Here is a 25646-nt window from a genome sequence, read left to right as displayed (position 1 = left end):
TGAAGGAAAATAACCACGATTTTGCCAATCTGTCATATCAACCTTGCGCACTGTGTTACTCAAGGTGAATGTAATAGGCGCTCACCTATACCATTCCCATAGGTACTATAACATTAGTACAAACAATCCAAGTAATTGAATTCTCTTTCTCGTAATTCCACAGACACATGAAGATACTGTTAGCTTCAACATGCCGGGTGACAATCTTCTGATAGTCATATGAACTTAGATATCTATTAGTGTGCTGCACGTCTTAAAGTTTCATATGTCAAATTTAAACAAAGTTTTTTTTATGAGGAACCATGAATATTTGAGACTTATAGTATGTACAGCTCTGGCTACAGATGGTCACACAGTTTTGCATCTAATTTTTAGTCAGCGTAACATTAGATTTGTTTGAAGTTGGCACACAGTATTGGTATTTGGAATCAATAAAAAGCTCTCTGATATGACATTTTGACTTTCAGTTTAAAATTTATTAATTGATAAATGCTTATCACCATATGTTTCCATTAACATTATACCTTGATGAAGTCACTTTCATACATTACAACACTGACAACATACAACACTTCAGTTTTCTTTTCAGTGGTGACAGTGTGATTGACAATTGGGAATGTTGTCTTATAAAATTATGTTTCAAATACTTTCAAGCAAAGGAGACAACTTACCAAATAGTTGAAATGTGCAGTTGTTAACATGCACACAAAAGAGAATGAAAATTTTGCTAGCTGTAGGAAGAAATCCTTTCACACACACACACACACACACACACACACACACACACACCTGTGCATCTATACAGTGGTGGCTGGACACGCAATGACAGGATTTCAGTTTGGTAGGTGGACTAGGTTGGGGGTTTAATTGCATTGGGTGGGTAGAGGAAGAAAGAGGCAGAAAGCAGGAGGAAAGATTGAGGACAGGTAGCGATGACTTGGTCACTGAACTGAGACCCTGGCATTGTGCTTCTAGTCAGCACATTGTAGATCCACTGTTGTGTGTGTGTGTGTGTGTGCGTGTGTGTGTGTGTGTGTGTAAGTGGGCACATGTGCGTGATATATTTGCACCCAACTCATCAAAGAATTTCTTTTGAAAGATAGCAAAGCTTCCACTCTTCTTTGTGTGCCTGTTGACAGCTCAGCACTTCTGCTATTCAGTAAGTGGTCTCCTTTACATTCTACTAGAACTTTCCCTACACATATAAAATTTCATTTCATGTATTGTGTACATAAATTTCTGAAACTTAGCTTACACTATTACTGGAAGGCACTCTTCAGCAACAAGATCAAATACTTTTAACAGAGCATTCTCTGACCATCAGAATGATAATATAAGTTTTTCATGACTATCAGTTCTGGTTTTTCACAAAACATCTTCAAATCTGACATTTCTTTAACTACAACTATATTTGATCTGTCATATGACATGTTGTGTTAGATATTGACATTTCATCATCATGCATCTCCTGTGACATGCTCAATGGGCAGACATACTACAGGCATAGTGAAAGAAATTAACTGATCCATAGATGGTTTACTGAAAAATCAAAACCAGTAACCACCATAAGACTGTTGTATGACCCTGGCAGTTAATGAAGACAGGTAAAATAAGGAGCGATCACAAATTCCTTAAGACACATTTTTTTTTTTTTATGTGACAGAGTCTCCGCATGTTCTAATTGCAAATGACACATCTGTTAAACATTCCCTAAATTGTGTTGGTCACATTTTTAAATCACCTACATTCCACCAGATTCTATTTCACAAGATTCTTGCATGTGATTTTGGATGAAGTGGTTATCTGTGTTGTAAATATTACCTTCCCCTTAAAAGAACTCAAATGATTTGGGTGTACTAATGCAAGGAGAGCTGAAGGAAGTGAGGGTATGATTTTAAATTTATTTTATGCTGTTCCAAAGCATTTTAATATTTTTCATCAGTAGCTACAAGTAATTTGCATATTTTTTTATTATTTCTGTAATGCTAGACACTCAAACAGCTATACCGGTTATTACTTAAAAGCAAAATAATATATCACATAAAGTTTTCAAAGATTCACTGTTCTCATGAAATACCACATGTGTTGTTGAGCACACCATATACAGGGTGTACATAAAGTCCAGGAACACTTTCAGTTATTTATTACACAAGAACCAAACATTGTACAGATAGCATACATATGTCATAAACCCTGAAAGTTTTTTCTCATGTATACTGTCACAGCCTAGTTTGATTATTTGCCGACAGTCAGCGCTAGTGGCAAACATGGCGAGTCCATGTGGGGAGTGAGCTTTCTGCGTGCAGGAGTTGACCATAACAAGTGTGATACAACTGTTCAGTGGACGTTTAGAATCAAGTACGGTAAGAAGCCACCAACAAGGAAGGGACACAGTAAAGATCTGGTGTATGTACCGCCTCTGCCATGTGATGTTGCAGAACTCTGGGAGAGAATATAGGAAGCTACCGCCACAGTCGACAATGCCATGCTGGGGCGGGTATGGCAAGAATTCAATTACTGTATTCACGTCTGCCGGGTCACTCATGGTTTCCATATCGAATGTTTGTAAAAAAAAACTTTTCAAAATGCACTATGTAAGATATCTGTACAATGTTTAATTCTTGTGCAATAAATAACTGAAAGTGTTCCCGGACTTTATGTACATCCTGTATTATTATTTTATTTTTCCTGTATGACGCCTTCTAATAGATAACTTGTACCCAAGTAACTGCAGTTGCTACATTCTCTTTAGATACATACTGGTTTAGAGTTTCTAACTGTATTATATGATGCATGTCCCATTTGTAGCTACTTCCTTGTAGTACAAAGATTTTATGAGATATAATATTAAAATGTTGGATAGTTTTACATTGTAATGTATTAAATTGCACTATATGATGCATGCCCAATAAGTAGTAAATTCCTTATATATATATAATAGAGCGAAACATTCCATGTGGGAAAAATATATCTAAAAACAAAGATGATGTGACTTACCAAACAAAAGCGCTGGCAGGTTGATAGACACACAAACAAACACAAACATACACACAAAATTCAAGCTTTAGTAACCAACGGTTGCTTCTTCAGGAAAGAGGGAAGGAGAGGGAAAGACGAAAGGATGTGGGTTTTAAGGGAGAGGGTAAGGAGTCATTCCAATCCCAGGAGCGGAAAGACTTACCTTAAGGGGAAAAAAGGACAGGTATACACTCGCACACACACACATAATCATCCGCACATACACAGACACAAGCAGAAATGGGATTTACAAATGTCTGCTTGTGTCTGTGTATGTGCGGATGGATGTGTGTGTGTGTGTGTGTGTGTGTGTGTGTGTGTGTGTGTGTGTGTGTGTGTGTGTGTGTGTGTGTGTGTGTGTGTGTGTGTGTGTGCGACTGTACACCTGTCCTTTTTTCCCCCTAAGGTAAGTCTTTCAGCTCCTGGGATTGGAATGACTCCTTACCTTCTCCCTTAAAACCCACATCCTTTCGTCTTTCCCTCTTTCCTGAAGAAGCAACCGTTGGTTGCGAAAGCTTGAATTTTGTGTGTATGTTTGTGTTTGTTTGTGTGTCTATCGACCTGCCAGCACTTTTGTTTGGTAAGTCACATCATTTTTTTTTAGATATATTTTTCCCACGTGGAATATTTCCCTCTATTAAAGAAGAATGTGAAAATGGGATATTAAAATGTTAGTTAGATTTATAGTGTAAATTAAATTGTTTCCTTTCATGCATCATTGTAAACAGTAGCATACATTTACTTTTATTAAGCACACACAAAAGTGTGATTCCTGGACCTAAAATCAATGTACAGTAGATCTGAATTGAGTCAATCCACTTAGATGTACAGAAAGTTTTTTAATGTTCAGTGTCTAACTGTGTTCTCTCTGTTTTTCTCTATTTTTCACAGCCGGTAAGCTAGTGGTGACCGCTGAAATTTACAGTGTAGTGTGGTGAGACCTGTTGGACCAACCTGCCTGTGTATTATCCTGGGTACTCTGGGCGAGTGTTGGTTTCTCTGCCCAGAAGATAGTCCTCCTGCATCTTTCTTGACTTAGGAAGAATGCTTATCATTCTAGGAACAACCACCTCAAAAATAAATGGCTAACATGATTTGTAGTACCCCTGTCTAATTCTTAACGTTCCTTTCTTCAATAACAGATGTTGTAACAATTAAGCCTCTTACCTTTTCTAACTGAAAGAACTTACTGTATTCCACATATAATCAGCATCTGCTGTAGCAATTTCTTCCTGTGCTATAAAACCTACTAATCTGGCATAAGACGTGTTACAATGTTCTATTCAAACACAGTGTAACAAAATTGCTTTTATTTTTTATGTTTCTGGGTGTTTAATAAATACTTTGCCATCTTTCTGTTTAAACTGCAGATACTTGAAGGAATTAAAACATGTTTTAAGATAGCTTCTTTCAGTGCTGACACATCATAAGGATGTGAAATCTGTGAAGTCTGTGAGCTTTATAAAAAATTTATTCACTGCAAAGATTTTTGTTTTTGTTTTTATGTTTCTCTTTTTCCTTTTTTAATTCTAACAAAACTCAGTATGGAAAGAAATTCTCTTTTAATTGCAAAAGTGGAGTTTTTAAAAATCAGACAATTGATTTTTATCTGATTGCTAACAACCAAACAGCATGTACATACAATAAAAATGGCAAAAGAACATTTGAAAAATATAACTGCTAAATAATTCCTCAACACAAAGCTATTCTGCAAAAGATTTTTGAGGCTTTCAACAGAAATTGGTTCCTGTGCAACGACATACATAGGTAAAGAAAACTTTTTTTTCTGTATGGTAAGTCAGTTTTTTCACAATATTCTTTTTTAAATTTTTGTATCTGAGCATCATAATTTTGAACAAAACTAGAAAACAGAAAAGTTTTCCTGAATACGAATATGACGTACTTTCATTAAATGTGACATATAAAATGAGAATATGGACAGAAATGTAAAATGCAAATCAATTTTCAAAAGAAAAAAATGAACATTCTAACAATTTCTATTTACAATACATGAACTGAAAATTACAATTCCTTCCACAGGACCAGAGCAAGAACAAGGGCCCTAACTTCACGATTACAAAGAAGGATGCAACCGTAAGTAAACAGTTCATATTGTAATAGTATAGCAACATTACAACATAATACCTCTAAAACCAAAGTTTTTAACTCTTGATTAAATACCTCTTATTGGTCTGAAACCAATTTACTTTTTTCTGCCCACTCCTTTGACTGGTGAGCAAATCAATTACTGGGTAACAATGCAGAAAAATTGTGAAATTGTATTGAAGATCATAATAATTAGTGAATGGACAACTTGACAGTTGGCATTTGAAGTGTCTTTCATGGTCAATAAAAGGTGTCAGCCCATTCCACAATGGAAAAATATCAGTCCACATGTTCTGGTTTACACAGAGTATTGTTGATAACTTCTGCTGCAGTGTTGTGTATGTACCAATCAGGACGCAAATAAGCATATATGACGCTTTTATAAATCACTGTTTACCCTCACCTCCCCTTCCCTTTCTTTACCTAAATAAATGAAGTACAGATTATCAAACAGAGAGCAGAACATTCTCCAATTTACCTACCAGAGAGGTAGGTGAATGGCAATATGTAATTGACCATCAGAACACATCTGCCAGTATCTCATTCTGTAACTCAAAGTACAGTACTCTGAAAAAATTGCTAATTTACTTGTCCACTGACATGTTGGTGAAGAATCATTGACCCATTATGTCATTACCAATAATTCCAACCCAAACACTGACACTAAGACAAAATATCAATACTAAAGTATTACTGCTGAGAAAAACACAAATATTCTATGGAGCTTTGTAGTTGACTGCAGAGGCCGGTTGTTTATGTTAATGATGCAACCTCTTCAATCATGTCAAAGTTTATGACGAAGGTACAGTCCTGCACATGGTTGGGACTGGAAAATGTCTCAATGTGGTAGACTGTTTTATCCTGGTAGGTCTGTTTATTTAAGTTTATTCCTACTTACACCTCAGTGTAGACTGAAAGTTCAATTCTGCAACTAATTATTAAGCTATGGTTAAACTATTTCTTAACCAGCTTCTTTCTCCTAAATTTGCTAGTCAGACAAGCTAATGCAAGTGAGCTTCTGTAGAAAAAGAATAGGAAGGACAGAGCATCATGGAGATGCTTAGAAAACTGAACTTGCAGGTGCTTGAAGATGAACACAAACTATTCCATGAAATTCTACTTACAAAGTTTCCAGAACCAACCTTAAGTGATATCTAGGAAAATAATACAACCCCTGCCCCATGTGTCACTATTGTATCAGTCATAAAGACAAGGTAAGACTAATTACTGTGCATCCAGAGGTGTTTAAGCAAATATTTTTTCTGTGCTCCATTGACAAATGGAATGGGAAGTCTTACTAACTTGTACAATGGGAAGTACCCTCTGCCATAAACTTCATAGTGGTATGCAGAGGAAGGCCATAGATGTGAATCAGTCTTTGTTTCAGATAGCAGAACAATGTCTATGAAAGGCCTACAAATTTAACGTGTCAAGAATGTTACCACCCTATTATATCTGACTGCAGAGTGAATGTTCCATTCTAAAACTTGATAGCTACTTGTAACTGGAAATGTTTTTATGATTAGTTAGAAGTACTTGATCTACTACTAATTACATTTGTAGATTTTATACTATCAAAATTACTTCAATTTTGGATTTTTCCATTATCATGTAATAATATACTTATAAGTGTACAAATAATGCAAAGGTATATCAAAAGAGAAGATTTGTGAGTTTATAATCTATATGACTTCTTCCTCTTCAACAGTTCAACATGTCATCTGCACAATTGGAGAGAAACAAGACCAAGGAACAGTTGGAGGAAGAGAAGAGAATCTCCCTGAGCATTCGCATCAAGCCTCTTGATATTGATGGGCTCAGTTTAGATAAGCTGCGTGCAAAAGCAACAGAACTGTGGGAAACTATTGTAAAGCTTGAAACAGAGAAATATGACCTCGAAGAAAGACAGAAGAGGCAGGACTATGACGTGAGTTCAACTAAATGAACATTTCACAATTGAAAATACACATGATAATTTGTTCATGATATATTTCCCATTATTCAGGTTATATCTCTAATCGGAAATGTAAAATCCAACACAACTGCATGATCATGATTTTGTCTTGCAGCTGAAAGAACTGAAGGAGAGGCAGAAGCAGCAGCTTAGGCACAAAGCTATGAAGAAGGGTCTGGATCCAGAGTAAGTGTACCTGCAATTACATTCATGAATTCTTATCGCACACAGTATTATTTGCATTCTTAGGGTAAATAAGACAATTTAATATCATCTAACCTATTACTCATACTGCCAAGTATATTCTAATTCTCAGAACCATTCATAGAGATTTATGTTTACAGGATTATGTGATGACATGAATAAACCTTTACTAATTATTCCACTTCTCTCTCTCAATTTTCAGAGCACTGACTGGAAAGTACCCAGTAAGTATCAAAAGCCACTTCACTTTAAACTTATTTTTCTTACTGTTATATGGTAGTAAAAACTTTAACTGGCCAACCACTGTTTCAATCATAAAATTAAATTTTCAGTTGCATTTTCTTGGATGTTTAATCACAAAACTACTCTCAAAATATTCTAGAGGTAGATCTCTTGTGAGGAAGATTTTTCTACAGACCATTCTTTTTATCTGTATCATTATAATGAAGTATTTAAGGATGATAAATAGTATTATCTTTATATTTTCAAATAGCAGTCTTCTTGTGTACTTATTCTTCAGTGTCGTAGATTATATTAATTTTTCATTTTCTTAATTTTATCACTTTCACAGCCTAAAATCCAGGTTGCTTCAAAGTATGAGCGCCGTGTTGATACAAGATCATATGATGACAAGAAGAAGCTCTTTGAAGGGGTAAGACTTTCAATACCTCATTTGTAAACAATCTACATTCCTTATGTATTACATCTTATACACACCCTCCAAGTAAGTTGAAAGACAATCACCATTCATTGCTCATAAAACCACTTCTAAAAACGAAAATTTTCAAACATTTAAATAGTTGCAGAAATCGCACATATTGTGTGTAACTAAAGAAAAAGAGTACAATGTCTGATTTTATTTTGAGCTAAATATGAGAAAATGTTTATAACGAATGGTAAAATGTCTTTATTAATTAACAAATCAACATCCAGTTACATTGGTAGTCTCTTGTTGTTCTCATTATCTTCTGAAGTAATTTTTCTAGCAAATAGAACTTCACAGCTCCCTCATACACTGAAGGTTGATATAAAAAGAAGTCTGTCAGCCACAGCAGGCATTAAATTCAAATTATCGTACAAGAAAAAAATATAAACCATTCAATTATGGCACCATATGATAAAAAGCAAGGGATACTGTATATTAACCACGTCTTCATCTGTGATAACCAGATGCATATTTCAATGGAAAGACGATAACAGTGAGAAAAATGGTGCCTGTAAACTCCTTATTTGCATCTAGGCACATGTACCAGTTCAATACAAAACAAAGATAAAATAATGGGAGTCATTTATGCAATATTAAATTTGAAATAATTAAGACTTTTTTACTATATATTCAACCTAACATAAAAGAGAGAGACGTAAATGACAAAGACAGATAAAAAATTAAATGTAATAAGCCATTAACACTAATACATACAGTAAAGCAATAAATCTTGTTTCACTATATCCTTTAATTCCCATCTGAACATAGGACCTCCAAAAGGAGTTACAAACCACTCTATTGCTTATTGTATTTTTTTGCATTTTACCAGCATTTTCTCATAACTGTCAGTTTGAGAAACTGAAACAAAAGAAGCTCATAATAATGTAGGAGTCAAAAGTAATCTAAGGGAAAAACAGTGGTAATGAAATGTGTTAAAAATCAGGGTTATGTGAATAGAAAAGTAAAAAAGTAAACACAAAATCATGAGACAGAGCAAAAGAAGGAATGGGGAGAAATAGAGTTCTTTTATCTGAAGCCATTATTTTTTTTTAATTGTGGTATCTTCTTGAGAAGTATTAACTATAAACATTTGTAAATGTTTTAATTAATTTTTCTTTTTACTGTTATTTACTTTTTTTAAGTGAAAACACATCATTTACTTTTTGCTCTCTTTGAGCAAAGTGTGATTTTTCTGTACATATCTATCCCTGTTTGATTTTTTTAATTTTGGCTTTCTTGTCTGTAGTTTAGACATAGAAAGAAAAAATATCATCTGTGTGGCATTAACAAATGGGTGGCTAACTTGAGAACATGGCCTACAAATGCCATCCTACAAATCAAGATTAGCAGTGCCAGAGTTATCAGGCATATTGAATACATAGTTTTAGTGTGCTCACAGTGCTGTGAAATACACACAATGCAGAACAAAGTAAATGAACTGAGAGGTATCTTAACCAGTAAACCTTTTGTATAAACCCTGGTGTTAGTACTACAGTATTACTCAATTCCCTTTGGCACACAGACATAAATCTAAAATAGTTAACCGGAATTTTAGTTACATTTAATGGTATCTCTTAATTTTTGCAATCTTTAACTTACTTTTCCAAACTGCTAGACTTGGTTACCTGACTTTGCACACACTGTGTTATCTGCAGCTGGTGGATTCTAATATTGTTTAAATAAATATGGGTGCCAATGGCTAAAAAGCATTTATTTATTTCACAAATATATTGCTTGACTTTCAGATGCCATTGATGTCATGAAGACATCTTGCTTATTTTCTTGCATTTCTTTACATTGTACTTCCACTTTCATAATACTATTTTTCTTGTTAATTGTGTGTGGGCTTTACTGTGGATCTTAATCACATTAATTTCTATTTCTTATCAGACGTCAGACTTCATGCTTTTGACAACCACATTTTTACATCTGTGGTATCATTTCTTACTACCACTTTCAAAACAAAAGGCACATATCTAGCTGCAGTTTTATTCATGGAAGAAACTGTAATGAAAAAAACCACACATTTTTCTTGCTTAGTATAACATTTATTCCTGTCCTCATGCAGGGTTGGGCCACATTAAGCTCTGAGGTAAATGAGAAACTTTGGAAAGAGAAGTACGAAGTGTTTACCAAGAGAAGCAAGAGTAAGTAGTGAGGTGGTTCCAGCCACAGAGAACTGCATTTTTTGCTGCTTGTTTTTCCCTACCTCAGGCACCTCACTGCTGGGACAAAGCAACAGGCCTGCCGATATCTCCTAGAGATGTGTATTACTGCACTGATTTAATATGTTATTTATTATACCTGTGTTTATTCCCTTAGGATATTCTTCCACAGAATATATGGCTCGACCTTTATGAGACTGTTTGCTATTTCATGACTTACAGTCAAATAACAGTTAAATATTTATTAAAATGTGATAACACTAACACAACACTTAATTGTCCATAAAGTTAAAGAGAACTATATGACTGCTTACTGCAGCCCTTGACAAATCTTTGTTCATTGCAACATGAGAACTGAAAATTCAGAAATATAATTATTTTTTTAACTTGGGATCTATAATAAATATTTATAGTTCTTTTCATTCTGGAGGATTTCGAGTAACACTGAACACTATCAGCAGCATATGAATGCAGAAAATAATGTTGTGGTCATTTGTCAGAAGTTTGTGTTCACATTTTTGGTGACAAACAATTGTATAGTGGAGAATGGTCACTACTTGAAAATTAACAAAAGTTAATATTAATAACATATGGAAAAGACAGAGTGTTACCATAAAAATGAAATATTAAGCTGCAGACAGGTGCAATTAAAAGACACTTACACATGAGCTTTTGGTCAGAGCTTTCATCAGAAAAAGAAAGAGAAACATGCACACCCATTCATTCACACAAATATGCATACTTCATCCACACATGACCATCATCTCTGGCAGCTTGGACCACAATGTCAAAAGTATTCTTTCAGAAAAGGAAACAAACCTGTATAATATTTAGAATTTATCAGTTTGTTGCTTGAAGTTTCTACATAAGCAACTAAAAATGAATTTGCTAATCAATTCATCCTTCAATTGAATGAATGATTGCATGAATCTCAGTTCTATCAATTTCTCAAAAGAACAAATGATTCAAAAGCTCTGGCAAAGCAATTTATTGCAGATATTTATTCATATTTGTTTATGTTCCTTTGTCTGCAAGCTAAAAGAAGATTTGTGTTCCTCTGATTTCAAACAATACTCTTTCCTATTTTTTGCCTTAATTCAAAGTAAAGAAGAAAAAATAGCATAGAAAATAATTCATTATATTACTTCTCTGCAATTACTAAACCTGGATAAATAGCCACATTCTTGTGTAAAGAGAGTTGTTAAATTCATTGCCTTGTTCATTTCACTGTTTTGGCACATAACACACATGAATAATTGTGCCATCAAAATTGATTTTTTTTGTTGTAACTGCAGCCTATATAGTTCTCTTTCCCTGCCGATGACATGAAAGCTAACAGGTTGCATCTGTGGGTCCTTATGAAAACGTACAGCATGTGCACGTGCAATGTCTCTTCACTTTGATTTAATTAGTTATTTTTTTTTAAGAACAGCACCGGTTGCAAAATCGTATTGCCATCTCTCTGTGGAAGAATGACAACACAGCAAAACTAACATATCTGACTCCTGATGCATTTGTATGACTGATTGTGTGCTCCCATTTAATACAATGCGTGGCTGCTTGCTCTTCCCCTTCAGGGTTTAGCTGAACAAAACAAAGAAGTCCTGGAGAAGCAGTGGACCGATAAGGCTACCGAATTTGATTCAAGACAAAAATGTAAGTTATGTTCAAGAAAAATTTTTACAATGGAGGTAATATTTTTTTGCGATTTTTATATGTTTTTGCAGTAGCTTGGCATAGGAAAAAAGTAACAAAATTAAACTTGCAGTTAACTCTTTCTTGAAACAACTATATCAGTAGAGCTTTCTCAGAAGCCTATGCTTCACTCTTAACAAACACTTGCATATAGATTCGTTGTGATGTATTAACAGTAAATATCAAATTCAAACAACAGCAAAGCATTTTATTTGAAAATTAGTTAACACTGAAATGTTACACTATATAAAATAGCTTTGTAGTTTACATATCACATTCATCGAGGAAAGCAAACTGCTAAAATTGATTAAAAATTTTTGCTTTCTTTCATATTTCAAGTAACATTTTTATCCACTGGGAATTTTTTTCTGAGTGAAAATCTATGCATGTCACAATAAACTCAAGAGCAATGTTGATAATACATGGTAATCATTTAAGATTATATATTCCGAATATTGAGAAAAATGAACTACAAATTTCTTAGTTCTACAAATTGCCCCTTGTCAGGTAAACATTATCAGACAATGTGTTTTATATTGTAATTTAATAGTCCCTTATATAGAATCTTAACATTAAAAAATGATCTTGTCAGAACATTCAGAGCACACAGTTAATAATAACATCTTTTTCACTGACAACTGATACAGTTATTTTAGATTATAAAAAAACGTAAGGAATAATACAAATAAAACTCTCTAACTTTAGTGAAACTGCTACAGTATCTTCTGGTTATATGATGACTTCCACAAGACGACATTAAACAACCTGCAGACAAAATACTATCACTTAACCCATAGTCCAGGGAATGCTACAGAACCTCTCCATGAGACAAGACACTCAAGGTTACAATCTCTTAAAAAGTCTATGATGATTTTCTTCAGTCTTTTTTGTGCTGCAGTGCAAGGATAGTGGTGATACTAGTGGTCAGCTGGTGTTTCAATGTGCTTAGTCTCGAGTTGCTGGTTGTGGTATTCTTCAGACAAAGAGAATACATGATTTATATCATCTTCTGCAGTAGAGTCAGAGGAAAGAATGGAGGAGTCTCTGATGCCTACTCTATGAAAGTGACTAGGAAAGTTGTCTTGATGGACATTAGGTGCAGTCTAGCAAATGTTAAATCTGTAAACCATGATCTTTAGAGGGTATGGGTTGCAAATTATGACATTATCTCTGCAACACTATATTTCTTTCCACTCCTCCTTTCACATATTAAAATTTCAGAGATTTTGTTGGATACATTGAAATCATGGTAAAACAACTGTGTGTTGTATGGTAGATCATTTGCGAGAAGGCCCAAGACCTATTTTGTTGGGTGTCTGGGTAAAGTGGTATCTAGAGAAAGTGCAGTGAATTTTCATGCTTCTGTAGCTCAACCACATTTTGTATTCATCATCATCATCATCATCATTTAAGACTGATTATGCCTTTCAGCGTTCAGTCTGGAGGATAGCCCCCTTATAAAATACCTCCATGATCCCCTATTCAGTGCTACCATTGGTGCCTCTTCTGATGTTAAACCTATTACTTCAAAATCATTCTTAACTGAATCCAAGTACCTTCTCCTTGGTCTGCCCCGACTCCTCCTACCCTCTACTGCTGAACCCAGTGGTTCATGGTGTGGGTTCCTGTAGTCATATCCTAGTTCATGAACCACGGGCAATGTACGAGTGGCCAAGTAAGTGGTCCCGACAGTCGGGACACCAGCTACTTTGGAATAAGGATGGGCATCTCGGACATATTCTGAGTCGTGGTCACCTTTGTGCTCATACAGCAAAGACTACCAAATCCACCGGTTAGTCCCTCAACCGTTAGGGGTAAAACTCAATGGGACTTGGGGCAAGTAAGGCTAGCAACCTGCTTCCCTGGTACATTAAATATGATGCTGGCAACAATCAGAGCAAAATACCTCGGACCTTTGGAGGTGACGGAGTCCAACCTTTAACTGACAAACCAGGGACTCCTAAGATACGACATTTTGTATTATGTTCTTAAAATAAATGTTGTTCCTCCTTATTGCTGGTGTGTTAAGAGCCAGTACACTTCCCAAGTTTGATGTGGTATGCATCTCGTTTCAATCCTAGATGCTCAACAAGCTGATGGGTACTATCTCTGCTGTAAACACTGATACGTTTTGGGGGAGGTAGTACGACTGCTCTTCTTGGAGATTAGCAAAACTGAAGGTGCTCGCCACATATAGCTGATGAGTTATTTTCCATCTGTCAGTGAAATTTTTAAAAATAAATGCCATTTATTTGCATAAGTGTTGCGAATATATTGTTAATGTATGATGTTTCTTGTTTCGGGAGCAGATGTATGCTTCACAAAGTGAGTAGAGAAAAAGAAATTCTGAAGTGCAGGTTCATCTAGTGAACTAGATAGTATAAGATGATTGTTACAGATGCTTGTTAATAATGAATGCTTAAATTAGAATAACTGAAACAACTCCGTGACTGGAAAGATTCTTATGACAAGATTACATTGCAGAGAATTAAACTTTGGGACCCTCAATTGTTCATAATTAGCTGGTCAACAGGAGCTTCTCCTGACAAATGATAATTTGTCTCATAAGTATTCCATTCATTTATTTCCTGAAGAAAAATTCCTTTTCTTTGGTCTTACAGTCTGCGAGGCAACTGAGATAAGATGGAAAGAATACTACCAGTACTATATGTGCCAATGCAAATTATTTACTGTAACAACCGTGGAAATTTATGTACAAATGGTATCATCTGCACACTCAAAGATATCATTACAGGGGAAATAAAAATATAAAACTATAGTTCATGATAAGTAATGAACCAGCAGATTGCACCCAATCACAAATGCAAACAGAACCAAAATGTGATGCCTAATTCCTTAAATACATGTCTATAAGATAACTGTGGGTGAGAACCACATATTATTCTTAACAGCACATTTTTGAGAGTTGGAGACTTTCTTTCTTAATGATGAGGTACTCCAGGATATTATTCTATATCACATTATTGAATGAAAATATGTAAAATTTGTCAACTCTCTCACCAAGATTTGCAATGATTCAAACTGTAAATATGGCTGAACTATGTTGTTTTAGGAGTCATTGTCTTCCTTAAGCCGGCTGTGTCATCAGGAGTAAACTGAAATATTCACTTAATGACAGAAACTAAAACTATTATCTTAAGACTAATACTGATGATTATAACTTCCGAATATGTCATTCTTCTCAGTGAAAAGGTTCTACAACCAACCAGTATTTTGAGCCAATTTTTATTTAGTTTTGTTACAATGTGTGAGTATGTTGTGCCCAAATGACTGACCTTCCTCAGTTTGTTTTTTTGTACCACTGCAACTGAAATGTGTGAGAATTTTTGCTGTTTTTAACTTATAACTTGAATCACAATCCTCCAGATTTCTTTCCTTGAATGCATGTTATAACTTAATGTGCTTTTATAGTAACAATGTCAAGCTGAATGTGGGACTGTACAAGTTTTGTTTTCTATGCAATTTAATGTTAAATTATTTCACATAATAACGAATTTTGATAAATCCAGCTGAAAAATACTTTGTAACAATGCAGTATAATGATTATTTTATCATTGTGCAGAACTTCATTTTAAGATTACTATGTTGTTGGTTCTAGAAAAATAATCAACAGTAGCAGTCACACTATTTGTTTAGCTTTATTTAACTCCTTCAATTGTGTCATATTATAATCAGTTTCATCTGACAAAATGACAATATTATGAAGAGGATAGTTCCTACTCACCACATAGTGGAGATGCTGAGAAACAGGTAGGCCTAACTATGACTCAGCATCTCCACTATATGGTGAGTAGCAACTATCCTTTTCATAATATAATTATTATTCCATCCTGCATTTTCCATCATCTGATAAAATGAACACAGAAGGTCTTGACAAACAATAGCTGGTAACTTTTGCTGACTGCTTCCTAATGGCTACTATTTTTAATGAGTTCTTATGTAGTCTCTTGATGAACGAGATTAGTTTTCTTACAGGTACATAATGTTTTCAAAATACAAACATTTACAACCGGAATAATCTGAGAAATCTGTTCCATTGTTCACTGAACAGCTTAGTTTACACGACAGCAGCAAATGTGATTAATATGCAAATCTTGGGTGTAGATGCAGATCATAAAATTTCAATTTTTACTGCCTCCTTTACAAACAAATCAGCAACTATTCCCTAAAAGCTGTGAGTAATCCTTATACAGACATCTATGACAAAGAAGAAACCGAAAGGTATGGTATGCCTTGAAAATTCTTGGTAAAGCATATGGAAATATTCATTAAAAGTATTATGTCCCATAAAAATATGTCCACAAAATGAAATGGCGGTATTTTGCCGCCATTATAAATCAGTGTTTGATGTCACACTTGAGAGCCAATAACTAATATAGAAACAGTCAAGTAATCAAGGTCTTCTAGAATAAATAGCCCTCCTATATCATAATTATTTATGAGAAGATGACTGATAATGATACATTTAAAAGGTTTATGGGAAGAAAGAAAAAAGAAAATCAGAGAACACTATCAGAGAGGAACTGTTGATTCTTCAGTTATAAGGAATACCCTGAATAAACACATCACTAGAAATTATAACTGTTATTTATTCCTAATCTAATCAACAGCTTTATAGGCTCTTAGTTGTCATGAACAAGGTTAAATTACATATCACAGTTCTTATTTCAGCACTCCTAATAGTAGTTATTATAAAGTATTTCTTATGCAGAGGAGAATAACTTTATGACACATAATTTAATAAAAATTACTCACAAACACCAACTGATGTTTTAATCGTTTGACACTCAATCCATAAGGTGACAGAACTTACAAAAATAGGATTTGCAATGTGGTCAACATTACACATCCAAAGATTGCCTCACTTTGTATAGTTTACTGCCTATTTGTTGATGAATAGAGAGGTAATATTACATCAAACGAAAAAAAGGTGCAGAACTGGAATACTTGCTGCAATAATGACTGTGTAGCCATTGAGAATAGCACAGCTCTGATGATAAAGAACCAACATCAGACTCTGTGTAGCACTGATGTATGAGGTGATCAACAACTCTGATTTCATCCATGCTAGTTAGTGTAGCATCTTACTGGGGACTTTGCATCTGGGTTAAAAACAATGCATTCCACACTGACTACTGATTTAACTTACAGTGTGTTAAGTAAGTCATTGCTCATGTTTACAAGATGTGATGACATGAAAGAAGAATAAAGTTAACAATGAAATATTGTACCGAGTTAGACACAGAATCCATTTTTTCTCCTACTGGGAAATTTAAAAGCATGTTACCAAAGAACATTAAACAGTTCACAGTATTTTGTAGTTTAATGAGATGAAAAATCTGGTGATGACCTTTCTCGACATAGTGAAAGCCTATGAGAGTGTTCCCAGGGAAAAGGCATGGGCAACCTTGAAGAAAAAGTGTGTTGGAAAGCAAACACTTGAAGTCATCCAGGCAATGTATGAAAAAAAGCTCTAGTTGTGTGCAGACACCAGTTGGAAGATCTGAATGGTTTAAGAATGTTATGGGACTAAGACAAGGAAGTGTGATATCACTAGTACTAATTATAATGGTGATGGATGTAATAGTCAAAGAGATGAAAGAAGCCCATAGAGGATGGGGATGAAGCTGTTATTATTTGCTGATGATATTGTGATGTGGGGAACAAGCAGTAAGGAGGTACAAAAACAAATAGAGCCATCCACATGATAAGATCGAGAAATATGGAATGAAATTTAGTGTGGAGAAAAGTGAGACCATGGTGGTAACCAGAGGGGACAGAGAGAGCAAGGGACAAATTCATGTTAAGGGATGGGATATTGAAATAGTGGACAACTTTAAATATTTGGGAAGTGTATTAATGGGGAATGCTCATTTGGAGACAGACATTAGCAAAAGAATACAACAGAGTAGTACATTTTACCATTGTGTGAGGGGCTCAGTATGGGGATGGGAAGTGAGAATGAGGTGCAAGCTGGTGCTATACAAGACTTACTTCAAACCCATACTAATTTACAGCTCAGAGACTTGGACTATGACCAAAAGAGAGGAGAGTGGGATACAATCCAGTCAAATGAAGTTATGATAAGTATGCTAGGGAAGACTAGGAGAGACAGAGTGAAAAATGAAGATGTTCAAAATGGTTCAAATGGCTCTAACCACTATGGACTTAACATCTGAGGTCATCAGTCCCCTAGAACTTAGAACTACTTAAGCCTAACTAACCTAAGGACATCACACACATCCATGCCTGAGGCAGCATTCAAACCTGCGACCATAGCAGTCGTACAGTTCCGGACTGAAGCATTTAGAACCACTTGGCCACTGCGGCCAGTCATGAAGATGTTAGGAGGCAAACTGGAGTGGAGAAGTTGACTGAGAAAATTGAAAAGAATAGATTAAAATGTTTTGGGCATGTGAAGAGGGTGGGAGAGGGAAGAATACTAAGAAGAATGATGGAGTTCAAGATTGAGGGCAAGAGGCCAAGAAGAAGACTGAGAACAAGATGGATTGATGCAATAGAGATGAGTTTAAGGAGGAAAAACCTGCTATGGAACCAAACTGTGGAAGAAGAATGGTGGAAAGACAGAAAAGTAGTGAAGTACCATAGATACCCCATCCCAACCAGATGTTGGATAGATGGGAAAATGAGGATGATGATGTGATGTTTATTGCTAAATCCCCTCAGTGGAAATGTAATGATTGTGCTAGGTTTTATGACAGACTAAAATAGTTATGGGAGGTAATACCTATGAAATAAGAAAAAAACAGTGGTATGTACTCATCATTTCAACACGTTACAATAGTGTGTCACACAATGACTGGAATCTATGTCCCTGCCCTTTCCAAGCAATGTACTACTAACTGCACTAGTCAAGCTGTCTCCATAGTTGGACTGTCAGTGTGCCTGACAGCATGTAATCCTTGGGTAGTGCATAAAATAAGTGAGATGTCTTTCAGGTAGTCAAATGTTAAACACTAACTACTTTTCTGCTAAAATGCAACAATTTGAAGATGCAATATCTATCAGGGCATTCTGTTGTTCACAGGTAACATCTGAATAAATTTACATTGTTACAGATTGTAAACTTCACTTACTGAATCACTGTCATAATATTTGAAAATATTCTTGGCCAAAACACAGTTTGTTCTAGTCAGCTATTTCGGCATTAATTATTGAAATCATAATGCAAAGCATTATCCCCACAGCCAAGCTGCCCAAATGGTTTGGTGAGAGGCCAGGCAAGAAGAAGGGAGACCCAGACAGCCCCGAGGAAGAGGAAGTGAAGCCTGTTGATGAAGATGAGGAAATTGAAGAACCCAAGTTCCAACCTGAGCCTGAAGAGGAGGAGGTTGAAGAAGAGGAGGTTGAAGAAGAGGAAGAAGAGGAGGAAGAAGAGGAAGAGGAGGAGGAAGAAGAGGAATAGACAGGTATACACCAAAAAATTCTATATGTTTATTAAGGAAAGGAATATATTCCAAGACTTACCAAGCGGGAAAGCACCGATAGATAGGCACAAAGAATAAAACACACAAACACACACACAGAATTTCGAGCTTTCGCAACCGGCGGCTGCTTCGTCAGGAAAGGGGGAAGGAAAAGGAAAGATGAAAGGATGTGGGTTTTAAGGGAGAAGGTAAGGAGTCATTCCAATCCCGAGAGCGGAAAGACTTAACTTAGGGGGAAAAAAGGATAGGTATATACTCGCGCGCGCACACACACACACACACACACACACACACACACACACACACACACACACACACACACACACATATCCATCCATGTGTATGTGCAATGAGTAGCAATCCACCCATTTCAAATAATATTGAATTACTAAAGACCAAATTGCAGATTGCAGTAAACCACAATAATATGATTCCTTAGATACTGTGGTAGCCCAATTAATAATGACAACTTGCAAACAACAAGCCATAAAATTACTCTTAAATTAATTACTTGAGCCAAGTATAGTGTGTTAAATGTAAGTTGGCCAAATACCTGAGGGTTTTGTGGTGAGCAGAGGAAATAAGCCCAACCCCCACACAGACCACCATGGGATGAGGAGCTATGCGGGGGAAGAGGGGAGGAAGGAACAAGCCCCATGTGCCTCCCACATTACAGGCACCTTCATTTATGCTTCACACTTCAGCAAAAGCAGAATTCATGTACCGAGGTAAAAAAGACTTAAATATTGTTTATAACTGAAACTGAAGTTGTCTTATGTATTGGCATGTTTAATAAAGAACATAACTGCAACAATTATGTACACTTATTAGAAGGAAAGGAAACAGTGCAAAATAGAGTGAAGTACAGCACAGTGACACAGCAGACAAAGGATACCTCAGACAGTACTGTCAGTTAGGCAACACTGGCTGAACTGGAAACAAATGACTAGTGCTTGAAGCCTTCCAGTTTCTTTCAGTTCAGGATTAGAGAGTTGTTCAAACAACTTGCAAACACACTGTATATCTCCAGGGCTATCTGCAACAACCATCAGAAGATACTGGCTCAGTGTACAAATTCCTATATCTACCTCTATAGTTCCCAATGACCTTACAGTATGGTAAAGGGTACTTTGTGTGCCACTGTGCTTGCCCCTTTTCCTATTCCAGCTGTGAATAGATCCCAAATTATAATGATTGTTGGTAAGCCTCCATGTGAGTTAGAATCTCTTGAATTTAACTTCATGGTTTTTTTAATGAGATATACACAGTAGGAAGCAATATACTGGCTAACTCTTCTAAGAACATCTGCTCTCAGAATGTTGACAGTAAACCACACCACAATGCAGAATGCCTCTGTTGTATCATCTGGCACTGGAGTTGGCTGAGTATCTCCACGATGCTTCGAAACCTATTAAATGAATCTGTAACAAAATGCCTACTCTCCTTTCAATCTTCTCTATTTCCTCTATCAATCCTCTCAAGTACAGATTCCAAACTGAAAAATAATATTGAGGTATTGGTCAAATGATGGTTTCGTAAGCTGCTTCCTTTGTGACTGGACTGCATTTCCTGAGGATTCTTCCAATTAATCTCTGTCTGGAATCTGCCTTACCTGTGATTAGTTTTATCTGGTCATTCCACTTTAAATCACTTTTGAAGCATCCTCCTAGATATTTTATGTATGTGTCCGGTTCCAGTCATTGATCTGCAATTGGGTAATCATACAATAATGGGTCTTTCTACATATATGTGTGCAATATGTTATATTTGTTAGTGTTGAGGGTCTGCTGCCAATCATTACACCAAGCGTTCATCCTCTGCATGTCTTCCTGCATTTCACTAAAAATGTTCCATTGCAATTTCTCTTTACACGACAGCATAATCCGTGAAAAGCCTCACAGAACTTCCAATGTTATACACGAGTCATTTACATATAGTGTGAAAAGCAATGATCCAACAACACTCCCTTGGAGTATGCCTGAAGTTACTCTTATGTCTGAGAGAATGATATGCAGGTATTCTGTTTGCTAGAAACTTTTCAGTCCAGTCACACTACCTGTCTTATATCCCGTAAGCTCATATTTTGGTCAGTAGCCAACAGTGCGCAACTGTACCAAACATCTTCCAGAACTCAAGGAATATGTGATCAACCTGGACACTCATATCTACCACTTTCTGGATCTTGGGGACCAACAAAGTGAGCTGAGATTCACACAATCCTTGTTTCTGGAACCCATGCTGATTCCTACAGTGTAGATTTCTGGGCTCCAGAAATGTCATAATATGTCAGCATAAAATATGTTCAAAAATTGTGCAACATACCGACCTCAGAGATATACAAGGTGTGACAATAAAGTAATGAGACTGATGTGAAAAAAAAATGTTGCTTACCATTTTAGTCACGTTTAGTGTTGTCTCCTTCAAAGTAGTTCCCTTCTGATTGCACACACTTTTTCCAGCACTTCTGCCATTGATGGTAACATTTCTGGAGCTCATCTTCTGTAATATCCTCCAAGACCATCGTCACAGCTTTTTGGACATCTTGTGCTGCTTGATAATGGTGTCCCTTGACCGCCGTTTTGACTCTTGGAAATAGAAAAAAGTCACATGTAGCGATATCTGGTGAATAAGGTGGCTGTGGTAGTGCTGAAATTTGTTTTGAGGTTAAAAATTGCTGTGTTGACAGAGCAGTATGGGATGGCGCATTATTGTGATGCAGAATCCAATTATCAGCAATGTTAGCACAGACACGAAGAACTCTTTTATTAAGTCTTTCAAAAATTTCTTTGTAGTAATATTGGTTAACTATTTGTCCAGGAGGCACCCACTCTTTATGAACAATTCCCTTGGAATCAAAGAAGCACACAAGCATGCATTTCACTTTTGACTTTGACATGTGTGCTTTTTTTGTCTGGGCGCACCATTGCGAACTTTGGCATTATGTCTCTGGATCGTACTGAAAAAACCAACTTTAATTACCAGTGATAACATTGCTCAACAATTCTGGATTGATTTCCATTTGCTCTTATGGATCAGCTGCCACATTTTTCCATGTTTCTTGCTGTTGTAGTGTGAGATTTTTGGGGACCATTTCTGCACAAATCTTTCTCATACCAAGATCTTCAGTTATTATTAGACGAACCATTTCTCGATTTATGTTCAGTTCTTCTGCAGTCATTTTCACGGATAATCTTCGAACAGATCATACAAGTTCATGCACCCTGGCCAAGTTGACATCCGTCCATGAGGTTGATGGTCATCCACTACGCTCTTCATCTTCAACATTCATTTTGCCTTCACTAAACATTATATGCCAATGAAAAACTTGAGCTCTTTGACATAACCTCCTCTTCAAATGCCTTCTGAAGCTTACTGTAAGTTGTCATCACGTTTTCACCCAACTTAAAGCAAAAAGAAATGGCATACTGTTGCACAATATTATGCGGTTCCATTTCTGTGATAAGAGACACAAACACTTGTTAACTTATTAGAGGTTCCATTTCTGTGACAAGATACACAAACACGTGTTAACCTATTACAGCACAACTCACAACTGAGCAGTTGCATCGATGTGCTGCTTGGACTAGAAACAACTTATAGATCAAGGTCAAAGATATTGTGCCTACGCAAGCCTGCACGGTTTCCACATCTTGCAAAGAAAATCAGTCTCATTACTTTATTGGCGCACCTCTTAGGTCCATACTTCTGTGCATCTGTTTTGGCCCTTCTTGAAAATGCAAATTGTCTGCCCTTTTTTTGGTTCAATCATTAGGAACACTTCCCTCCATGAGAAACCTACAGTACACTGCTGCTAGAAGAGGAGCAAGATCTTTTGCATACTGTACGTAGAACTCTACTTGTATCTCTTCAGGTCCAGTGGTCTTTTATCTGTTAAGGAATTTCAATTACTTTTCTATCCCACAGTCACTTATTTTGATATTTGTCAGTGACATTTGTGCACTGATTTAAAGCAAGAACATGGTGTGACCTTCCTCAGAGAAACACATGTGTGAAATGACATTCCCTGTGTCATCTTCTGTTTTAATGCCACTTTCATCACAGAGTGTCTGGGTGGATTGCTTCAATCTTTCTACTGATTTAATGTAAGACCACAACTTCTTAGGATTTTCTGTTACATCAGTATATAGAATTTTAATTTAAAATTCATTGAATACTTCATGAATTGCTCTCCTTACACTGATTTTGGCTTTGTTCAAGTTTTGTTTGTCTGCAAGGCTTTGGCAATATTAAAATTTGCAGTGACGCTATCTTTTTCTTTGGTAGCAGCTTCCTGAAAAGGCTGTTGAACCACAACTTTGCTCAGCATATACCTATCTAGAGTATAGAGTGAAAATACATCATCTGTACTTGACATTGACAACAACCACTACAAAATAGACTTGATCTCTTATACATATTACTGATATACTTATTTACAGACACAATTACAGACATCAACTTAGCCCATTGATGCTCGACATTTTTAGTGCTGGAGATGAAATTTTCATGTTGACCTCTCAGGTATTCTGAAATTTGTTTCTTATTTATCTTGCTAATCCAAAACTTTCATCCTAATTTTCTTTATATTCCTATTTACAATGATGTTTGGTGGTACTATGATGGACTTGTGATCACTGATTCCCCATTCTATGATAACTGTATCAAACAGTTCAGGCCTGTAGATGCAAAGAGAGCTAATATGTTACCTCATGAGTCGGTTGGAAAAGGCATTTATGTCAATTTCAATTATTCTCTGTCCCTACTACCCAACTTAATCACTCAAGTTTCACAGTCTGTAGCTGGTAAGTTGAAAATCTCCAATTAATACTATATTACTACTCTTAATGCTACAACATGAGAAAGAAATTTATGTGAAATATTCCCAAAGTTTCCTTCAAATGTTCTGACACCCCTGCTCCTAAGGCAGAAGATTTATAACAGCATTTTATTACCATATTTGATCCACATTTAACATTCGTTCAAAGCCAAATTATTTCACATTCAGAATGCGTGCTAACCTCTCTAGATATTACAGTGTTTTTTTACAGCTATAAACATGCCTTCACCACTGGCATTTATCTTTTCTTTGGGATATACATTCCAATCTGAAATTAGAATTTTTGGTGCAAATAGTATTCTGTCTATGGGAAAAAGTGATTCACATATATTGTACAATAATTTTCAATTCTTTTAGGTCGAATTACGGAATACACATTTACTTGTGGCCATTTTGTCCATCTTCAGAGACAATAAGACCTAGGCATCATATGGTGAACAGAGTTCTCTGGTTTAGTATGACAACACATGTAGTGGACATACCATTCACCATATGCAGACTTATGGTTTCTGAAGATGGCCAAATGTATAGATGAAAGCATTCATAATTAAAAGTGTGTCCTCTGATTAAGGATGCAAGAAACAAAAATGATTGAGCAATAAACTGTGGAACATATTTTTACAAGCATCGTCACTGATAGTATAGTGATTTTCGTTACAAGGGAGACATGGCCGTTGTTTGCATGTACACAGTTTCACACAAATAAATATACAATTATTGTCTCCTTTGAAATATAGTAATTTTTTGCATTTTTCAGCTGATTCTTTCTATGCTCCAGGGTTTGCAGAAGAGCTTGGCCATTCTCCTCAAAGAAGACCACTTCACATCTCCATCTGGGTTAATCACCTCAAAATTCCAGGACTGAACATCATTCATTGTAGGGGTGGAGCCATCAGAAGTTGCAATATAATGATTTCAGTTATTGCACACATAAAATAATTGGATATCATTGTAACATAAAAATATTTTAAATATACTGAATAATGTTGTTTTTATCGTTCGGTTTATTTTAAAGTCAAAATATTTTTATACATTTACATCTTATACTGTAAGCCTGTTACACATTATATTCTACACCTGTTACAGTTCTCTGTCAATCAAAATGTGTAAGGTTGTTCAGTTTATGTCAAAACAGAACTCTCAATGAAGTATCTTTGACTTGCAACTGACTTGTGTAATACCGTTTATTCTGGTAAAGTCTTCAAGAAAGTCAATCTATGCCTTTAATTACTAAAACCAATGAGTTCACGTGGCTGGATTCCAGAAATCACCAACATCTTAAATGAAGAAAAAATTATGGACAGCCCTCTATTTCTTTTAGATTTTTCATCAATTTTCTTTTTCTTTGGGGGAAAGGTGTATATGTATTTGTGTGTCTATCTACCAGCACTTTCCCATTTGGTAAATCACAGCATCTTTCTTTTAATATGTTTGTATACTTCTTTATACAATATTTAACAAACAAGATACCTGAATTCCTTATGCCATACTC

At 35.8% G+C, this 25646-nt stretch overlaps 1 protein-coding gene across 8 annotated transcripts in view; it reads left to right on the top strand.

The window, feature by feature from the left end:
- The window catches only part of LOC126281868 (troponin T-like), a 64357-nt gene extending 39038 nt beyond the window's left edge, over positions 1-25319 (top strand). For 3 of the 8 annotated variants that reach the window (XM_049981144.1, XM_049981139.1, XM_049981142.1), the window contains 8 exons: positions 5059-5112; positions 6833-7051; positions 7194-7264; positions 7485-7506; positions 7854-7934; positions 10057-10135; positions 19078-19299; positions 24933-25319. In XM_049981144.1, the coding sequence (XP_049837101.1) occupies positions 5059-5112; positions 6833-7051; positions 7194-7264; positions 7485-7506; positions 7854-7934; positions 10057-10135; positions 19078-19295 (744 nt within the window). In that variant the 3' untranslated portion in view covers positions 19296-19299; positions 24933-25319. Of the gene's footprint in view, positions 1-5058; positions 5113-6832; positions 7052-7193; positions 7265-7484; positions 7507-7853; positions 7935-10056; positions 10136-11730; positions 11810-19077; positions 19300-24911 lie in introns of all 8 variants that reach the window. The other 5 variants (XM_049981143.1, XM_049981138.1, XM_049981146.1 and 2 more) reach the window with 3 other exon arrangements.
- The last annotated feature ends 327 nt before the right edge of the window (positions 25320-25646 follow it).

This window comes from Schistocerca gregaria, chromosome 7 (assembly GCF_023897955.1).
Source record: "Schistocerca gregaria isolate iqSchGreg1 chromosome 7, iqSchGreg1.2, whole genome shotgun sequence".
Classification (NCBI taxonomy): Eukaryota; Metazoa; Arthropoda; class Insecta; order Orthoptera; family Acrididae; genus Schistocerca; species Schistocerca gregaria.
Note: the sequence above shows the minus strand (reverse complement) of the source record. Positions and strands in the feature narration are given on the sequence as shown.